This window comes from Piliocolobus tephrosceles, chromosome 2 (assembly GCF_002776525.5).
Source record: "Piliocolobus tephrosceles isolate RC106 chromosome 2, ASM277652v3, whole genome shotgun sequence".
NCBI classification, from domain to species: Eukaryota; Metazoa; Chordata; class Mammalia; order Primates; family Cercopithecidae; genus Piliocolobus; species Piliocolobus tephrosceles.
Genome location: NC_045435.1, coordinates 102,897,997 through 102,906,362, shown reverse-complemented (window position 1 = coordinate 102,906,362; position 8,366 = coordinate 102,897,997). Strand labels below are relative to the sequence as shown.

The following is an 8,366-nucleotide window of genomic DNA, read 5'->3' as shown; positions in this document are numbered from 1 at the left end:
TTCAGGCCACAGGCAGAAAGAAACAGGACACAGAGAAGATTCCAGGAAAAGAGGAAATCTGCTCCCAGTACACATCACCTCCCTCGTGGAAGCAAAGAGGAAGAGGCAGAGTTCTAGAGCCATGTCCCAAATGAGGTGAGCAGGATCCAGGTTTTTCAGGTCCTATTTACGGACTCACAATAGTCATGGAGTTAGAGCTGGAAGAAACCTTAGAGGCCCTCTAATCTAGCACATGCATTTGATGAAACTGAATTTGCTGATGAAATTGAAGCTCAGGTCATGAGATGAGGAACAGCTTGAACTCTGGGAGTAGGCTGTTTGGGTTTGAATTCTGTGTGACTCACTTCATACTGCATATTGGCTTGAGACAACTTAAATCTTCATGAGCCTTTCCTTATCAGCAAAATGTGCTTAATTATAGCTACCCTGTAAAGTGGCTGAGAAAACCAAGTAAGGCCCATATGCTAAAAGTACCTCGTACAGTGCTCAGCATACAGGTGCCCCTGACCCTGAGTTCCAGCCAAGAAAACGAATGCAGAAGCAATGTCTACTGTTTTCAGACCTGGCTCATAACCCTTTCTGCTCAACATTCTGTGCTCTCTTCTCTGATCAGCACAGTGGATCCAGCAGAGAAGCTCAAATCTAGAAGAGGTTTGCGGGGTGACCAGGAGGGAGGGAGCATGGGTTCCTGAACACACAGGCAGAACCTTCATTCACCCCTCCACAGACCACACTGCTTTGCTACAGGAGTTTGGTGACTGTGGTAAACTGCTGAAAGTCTGGGCTTGTTTCTTACAGCTGTTAGCCTACTCCACTTGGCAACAGAGAATTATGAGCTGGGAAAGCACAAAATGGCGATATGGAAATTGCTTTTAAAAATTCAATTTAGGCTGGGCATAGTGGCTCATGCCTGTAATCCCAGCACTTTGAAGGGTCTCGTTCTGCTGACCTTGTTACCTTCTTGGAAGATAAATCTAGTGCCTTAGTAAAAGTGGTTACCGTTTAGATTGGTGCTGCCCAACAGAACTTCCTGCAATGATAGACACGTCCTATGTATCTGCACTGTACATTACTACGTTGTACAGGTCGCATACAGCTACTGAGTGCTTGAAATGTGACACCCGAGGAACTAGATGTTTAACTTTAGAGTTAAGCCCCTGGGTTCTCACGCCAGCACAGGTACTTCAGAAAAATTTGTATAATTTCTACTGATGGTCAACGAACTCATACCAGTGTAAAAGCTTTCTTGGCTGCATTCAACACAATATAGTCAGAAATTTTAGAACGTGTACCTTTTTTTTTTGAGATGGAGTCTCACTCTGTCACCCAGGCTGCAGTGCAGTGGCGCCATCTCAGCTCACTGCAAGCTTCGCCTCCTGGGTTCACGCCATTCTCCTGCCTCAGCCTCCCGAGTAGCTGGGACTACAGGCGCCCACCACCATGCCCAGCTAATTTTTTGTGTTTTTAGTAGAGAGGGGATTTCACCATGTTAGCCAGGATGGTCTTGATCTCCTGACCTCGTGATCCACCCGCCTCGGCCTCCCAAAATGCTGGGATTACAGGCGTGAGCCACTGCGCCCGGCCTTTTTTTTTTGAGACAGAGTCTCACTCTGTTGCCCAGGCTAGTGTGCAACGCCGTGATCTCGGCTCACTGCAACCTCCACCTCCTGAGTTCAAGTGATTCTCCTGCCTCACCCTTCTGAGTAGCTAGGACTACAGGTGCCCACCACCACGCCTGGCTAATTTTTGTATTTTGAGTAGAGACAGGGTTACTAATTTTCAGTGGGTGAATCTGAATGAATTGGCTGAATGAAAGGGTAATTATATTGTTTGAATTGCTAAGAATCCTCGACAAACTATTCATTTTAAATACATCTCACCACAACCACCCACCTCACCACAACCACTCACCTCACCACAACCACTCACCTTTCCACTCCCCACCCTCTTAAGGGCAGCCAAGGAGCTTTATTTGGGGACCATGCTCAGGAACACAGGCAGCGGGACTAAGGCCCACAGAGATGATTCCAGGCGTTCAGGACCCCATGGCCCTTGCAACAAACCAGCTTTGCTACCAGCCCTTCCCAGATGCAACTCCATCGCTGGATGTCCAGGTCCCAAAGCCATTCCAGGATATCTCACTCCCTTCCCAGAGAACTGTTTGATACACGAAGAGTTTTACAAAATCCAAAATAATTTTATTCACATTTTCAGATTTTTGCTTCCACAAGGTGTTCAGCAAACATGCTAAGGCGACAGAATGTCTAGTTGGTCACGACATGCAACGCTGACCACTCAACTGATGACAGCAGTGACCACGCCCACCTGAGCTACCAGCCCCACAGCACAAAGGGGGTTTGCGGGAACACACCAAACCACACAGCAACCAGCAACCTGAGGTAGGTCTCTTTACAGTACAAAAACTTCTACGCCAGTGTGAGACACTGATTAGCAAGAGCTGCTTCAAGTTGCAGACTTTGGGGGGAGAGAGAGAGAGAGACTGTGCGACAACTGCAGTGAGAAAGGAAAACAGACCCACGGAATCCTGAGCCCTGCCACTGAACTGTGGAGGTGTGGGAAGAGGCAAATGAAAAAGTGCCACCTCAAAAAGCAGCAGTTGGCTCCAGGGCTTGGAACCAACAGGTCTTGGAGCTGGAGAGCTCTGTGCAGTGGCCAGCTGTAGGAACCTGAGGCAGTGGGACTCTCTGTGGATAGACTGATTCTTGTTTAGAAACAACAGCAAAAAGAAGAAGGCAGGAAAGAAACTCCCTGGCTTGGAGGAATGTCTCTGTGATTCCCATTCCCAATGGAGGGAGTGAAAAGGGGCCCGGGCTTTGCCCCGCTGCTCTCCTGACAGGAACAGTAAGTGACACCAGGACAGAAGGCAGGAGCCCTGAGAACTCACGGCGCTCTGCATGGTCTCCAGCTGCCCACCCCGCTCCACTCACCCCTGGAGTGGCCATGGGGAGGTGGCAGAGGGGCTGTCGGAGGGCCCACTGTTGCCACACGTCTTCCTTTGGACACCCAGAAAACCTGGCACCGTGAAACCACCAGCTAGAGAAGAATGAAATGCTACCCTTCCTACAGTCTAATAGCAAAACCAGATCTCTAGTACAGCAAACTGTACAAAAATGATAGAAAGGAATATGCACTGTTATTAGCACAGTGCTTATTTTAATATAAAATAAACAGCTTACATTTTCACTGTAAATATAGGCTATGTACAGAATTATATATAGATATAGCTACATGTATAAAGCTTCATTATAGGCCTCTGATACAATTATAATAATGGTTCCCTGAACCTTTTAGAGTGCAATTAAGAACAAAAACTAAATTTTGTTTACATGAATATGTAATAAATACAATAATCAAAATATGATTCTCCCTAAAAGTGAAACACACAAGCCAATCCGGAACTGCTGTGCGAAAGATAAAATCGAGAAAGGCAAGGTTTCCGTAGGAGGACGCAATGAGGGGCCCGCCCCAGGCAGGGAATGGCAATGCTCTAAAGAAAAGAGACTTCGTCAACAGGGAGGAGTCAGCCCTTGACAGCGACCTTGTTCTCTGCAGCAGCAAACATGGCATAGAATCGGGAACTGTCGTTGGACAGAAGGACCGATGGGGTGTCAAACTCCACCACCTGCAAAAGAAGAAGACGCCGTCAGGACGCAGCTCTGGGTCATGCAGGGTGATTCAGAGGATCCACTGCTCAGGAAGGGAGGGAAGTCCCAATGCCCCCTGAGGGTAGAATCTGGGGACAATTCAACAAGCCCTGAGTGCACCTCCCCCCTTATTTTTTTATTTTCAACTATCCAGGGTGTAAGGGAAAGGACAGAGAAAACGACTTCCAGCATTTTTACAGTATGCGGTTTTGCCTAATAAAGTATTCTCATAGCAAAAAAAAAAAAAAAGAGAGAGAGAGAAAACGACTTCCAGACCTCCTTCACATAAATCCAAATTCCTTCAGCCTTGGGAGCGAAGGAACCAACGAACCAGGTCTATAAACTGCAGGAGGCTGGTGGCTCACACCTGTAACCTCATCACTTTGGGAGGCTGAGGCGGATGGATCGCCTGAGGTCAGGAGTTCAAGACCAGCCTGGCTAACATGGTGAAACCCTGTCTCCACTAAATATTCAAAAATTATCCTGGCATGGTGGTGGGCGCCTATAATCCCAGCGACTTGGAGGCTGAGGCAGGAGAATCACTTGAACGCAGGAGGTAGAGGTTGCAGTGAGCTGAGACTGCACCGCTACACGCCAGTCTGGGCAACACAGTGAGACTATCTCAAAGAAATAAAACAAAATAAAATAGAAAACAACAGGCTGGGTGCGGTGGCTCATGCTTGTAATCCCAGCACTTTGGGAGGTCGAGGCAGGTGCATCACCTGAGGTCAGGAGTTCGAGACCAGCCTGACCAACATGGTGAAACCCTGTCTCTAGTAAAAATACAAAAATCAGCTGGGTGTGGTGACAGGCACCTGTAATCCCAGCTACTGGGGAGTCTGAGGCAGGAGAATTGCTTGAACCCGGGAGGCGGAGGTTGCAGTGAGCAGAGATCATGCCATTGCACTCAAGCCTGGGCAACAAGAGCGAAACTCAGTCTCAAAAATAAATAAATAAATAAATAAATAAATAAATAAATAAAAATAAATAAAATAAAATAAACTGCAGGGGAGAGAAGTTGCAGCTGAAGTCAAGGGCACACCAGACAAATGTCATTTTGTTATACAAGCTGATCTAATCCTGTAGAGGGAAATGGAAGAGCTCAGAATGTCTAGTTGTCAGGGAAAAAAAAGGAAGTCAGGGAGTGACTTAGTCAAGTGGTGGCCATTCCTATGATGGACATCTATGCAGCCACGGAAAATCACGTGGCAGCAGAACCCTGAATGATATGCTGGCAGAACCCACCTCCTGTGGCAGAGGCTGAAATGAATATACCCAACTATCTCAGCCTCCCCCGCCACAGGACAAAGGCATGGAACATAACGTTGGTTAAGGAGATGTAAGAGGAAGTCTCCTTGGTGCTTCTAGGAGAGGGTGTCCTGCCCAGTGGACACGCCACGAGCAGAACGTGAACGTGTCCTTTCTTTGGACACACGTCCTTCCTTTGGTTGGGTACTTGAGCAGGCATCCTGTACCAGCAGGGGAAGGTGAGTACTGGTTGAGAGTGACGCAGAGCCCCACACTGCTGGGCTGCACAAAAACCAACCCTCCGCCCTCCCGTTTGCCATGTGGGATAACAAAATCCTATCCTCCAAACCCCTTTTAGTCTGGTATTTTGTGTCTACGGCAGAGAGCATCCCATCTGTTGGAATCTGTGTGTGCAGATGCATGAAAAACACAGGGTAAGTCAGTGTATTACAATGCTCATCTCTGGGGGCAAATGGCTTACCATCCTGTTTTTGCCTTTATGCTTTTTTGGTGTTTTTTTTTTAGGCTTTCCTAAAATTACAAGAAAATTTTAATTAGCAAGAAAAAAATTAAGGAAAGAGGAGGATAGAGTCTCTCATAAAGAGTGAATTGGCTCCCCACTCCAAAACATCAAGCCAACTATAGAAAGAAAGGGATCTCAATTTGTGTCCTTAAGAAAGAATTTCTGGCTGGGCACGGTGGCTTGTACCTGTAATCCCAGCACTTTGGGAGGCCGAGGTGGGTGGATCACCTGAGGTCAGGAGTTCAAGACCATCCTGGCCAACATGGTGAAACCCTGTCTCTACTAAAAATACAAAAATTAACCAAGCATGGTGGCACGTGCCTGTAATCCCAGCTGCTCGGGAGACTGAGGCAGGAGGATCACTTGAACCCTGGAGGCAGAGGCTGCAGTGAGTCAAGATTGCATCACTATACTCCAGCCTGGGCGACAAAGCAAAACTCTGGCTCAAAAAAAAGAATTTCCCAGATGTTCTTGGTCCCATCTATTATACCTTACTAGGCTCTATTTTAATACTTATGTACAAAGTAGTAGCTCAATATAGCTTATGTATGACAGAATCTCAGTAAACACTTAGTTTAAGGCAAACAAAGATAGTCACAAAAAACACTAGTGTGAAAATAATTTCAAGATGAGGAGAAAAATCCTTAGCCCCCAAGTTCTCTCAATTCAGCTTTGAAGCCCAGGCTGAACCTGCCCTGTTTAACACTTTTCTCAATATTTCTCCACAATTTAGACAGTGTGCTGGCAGTGGGGTTGCTGGCCTGAGTCCTGTCCCATCTCCTCCACTTCCTTTTTTAAAATCCCACCAATTTTTATTGTTTCCTTTTTTTTTTTTTTTGGAGATGGTCTCACTCTGTCACCCAGGCTGCAGTGCAGTGGCACTATCTCGAATCACTGCAATCTCCGCTGCCTCCCAGGGTTAAATGATCCTTCCACCTCAAATTCCTTAGTAGCTGGGATTACAGGTGTGTGCCACCATGCCTGGCTAATTTTTTGTATTTTTGGTAGAGACAGGGTTTCGCCATGTTGCCCAGGCTGCTCTCGAACACCTGAGCTCGGGCAATCTGTCCACCTCAGCCTCCCAAACTGCTGGGATTACAGGCATGAGCCACCACACCCGGCCTACTCCACTTCCTATGGACTTTCCCTGAGACTTTGTCTCCTCATCTGTAAAGTAGAATTCACGCTATGTCTCTCTCTAGGTTGTTGTGATGACTGATTGAATTTTGAGAGATTATATGTAAAGCACTAAGCACAGTGTCTGATACACAGTAAACATTCAATAGAAGTAGCCATTATAGTAGCTGTTGTTGTGGTAGCTTCTACAATAGAAGACATGTTACCCATTATAAATGGCTTGCTATTTCCTCCAAATTATTAATTTACTTTTATCCTAGGGGCACACAAAGGAGGTATTTGTCTAACATAAATGTACTTAACATCACTTGTGCAAAGAACTGTAGTGCTAAACACTGCTGGGCCCTAAAGATGAACGAGCAGTGACTCTGCCCTCAGAGAGCGTTCAGGGAGTTTTCTAGGGAGACAGGGCATTGCACAATTCCTATCAGCTGAGGCAGAAGAGCTACAAGAGAGGTACAGATACAGCCTAGGGCAGCTGAGGCAGCCAGGGGGGTTCATGGAGGCTTTGGCATCTGGGCCATGTCATTCTTCAGGGACAGGCAAGTTGTGAGCAGGTGGATATGGGGGAGAGAAGGGCAAAGGGCCTTTTAGGTAGATGGAACTGTCTGAGTAAAGACAAATAAAAAGCTTGGAGAATGCAAGATGTCCATAGCCAATGGCGCCTATAAGGGAAGAGTGGAAAATGAAGAAGGCAAGGCTAGGGCCAGGCTGTGGGAACACCTGAAACAACAGGGTAAGAAGTCTGGCGCCGTTACGTGATGGCAAAAAAGCAAACATGTGCTGGCTGGTCTCAATAGGCCTCTGTGGGGGTGATCATTGTGTATGTGAATGAGTCACTGAGTATCTATACTCTCTGGCCCAAGTATGCCAGGGGTGATCACTGTGGATGTGAATGAGTCACTGAGTACATGTACCAGGGATAATTGTGTATGTGAATGAGTCACTGAGTATCTATACTCTCTGACCCAAGTATGGCAGGGGTGATCATTGTGGATGTGAATGAGTCACTAAGTACATGTACTCTCTGACTTAAGTCAAAGTGTCACTACTCACAAGCAACAAAAGGACAAATAGTAAAGTAAAATGAGAACCCCATCAGAGTGTGCCTGAGTAATCTTGTGATTAGGAGGCTGCATCCTTCCCAATAGCAACTAAATAGAGTTGCTGCAAGTGCTTATCTGAATGCCCAGAACGCTACAAAGATGGCAATCAGTCCATCCTGCCAGGAGCCAGTTTCCTCCCAGATATGCCAAGCCAAAGTCCCTGAAGGACTCGGTACCTGTCCCTGGGCCAGCACCATAATCCTATCGGAGCCTAGAACCGTGTGCAGGCGATGGGCAATGGTCAGCATGGTACAGTCTGCAAATGCTTCTCTGATGGTCTCTTGAATCAGTAAGTCTGTCTCTGTGTCCATGGCAGCTGTGGCTTCATCTAAAATCAGAATCTGCCAGAGAAGCAGAGGAGAAAGAAACTCGATTAAATTCCTTAAACATTCTGGTTAATCTAGATTTTACTAAAATGTATTTGATTATTAAGTTTTATATCATCTACTGTTTTTTTCTAAGTAAGCACACATATATGTAAAAATATCCTTTTACTTAGAAGTGATACAACTTCAAAACCATGTTTGCCTTGATTTCCTTAACAGCATATTTGTCTAATACTGATCTAGGCTGGGCTCACGCCTGTAATCCCAGCACTCTGGGAGGCCGAGGCAGGCAGATCACGAGGTCAAGAGATCGAGACCATCCTGGCCAATATGATGAAACCTTGTCTCTACTAAAAATACA

The 8,366-nt window shown here is 46.4% G+C and overlaps 1 protein-coding gene across 6 annotated transcripts in view; it reads right to left on the bottom strand.

Moving 5' to 3' along the window:
- Positions 1-2,176: 2,176 nt before the first annotated feature.
- Positions 2,177-8,366, bottom strand: part of ABCC5 (ATP binding cassette subfamily C member 5) — a 95,604-nt gene continuing 89,414 nt past the window's right edge. For all 6 annotated transcript variants that reach the window (XM_026454896.1, XM_026454900.2, XM_026454897.2 and 3 more), the window contains 2 exons: positions 7,856-8,020; positions 2,177-3,643 (listed from right to left, as the gene is read on the bottom strand). In XM_026454896.1, coding sequence (XP_026310681.1) covers positions 3,542-3,643; positions 7,856-8,020 — 267 coding nt within the window. In that variant the 3' untranslated portion in view covers positions 2,177-3,541. The remainder of the gene's footprint in view (positions 3,644-7,855; positions 8,021-8,366) is intronic.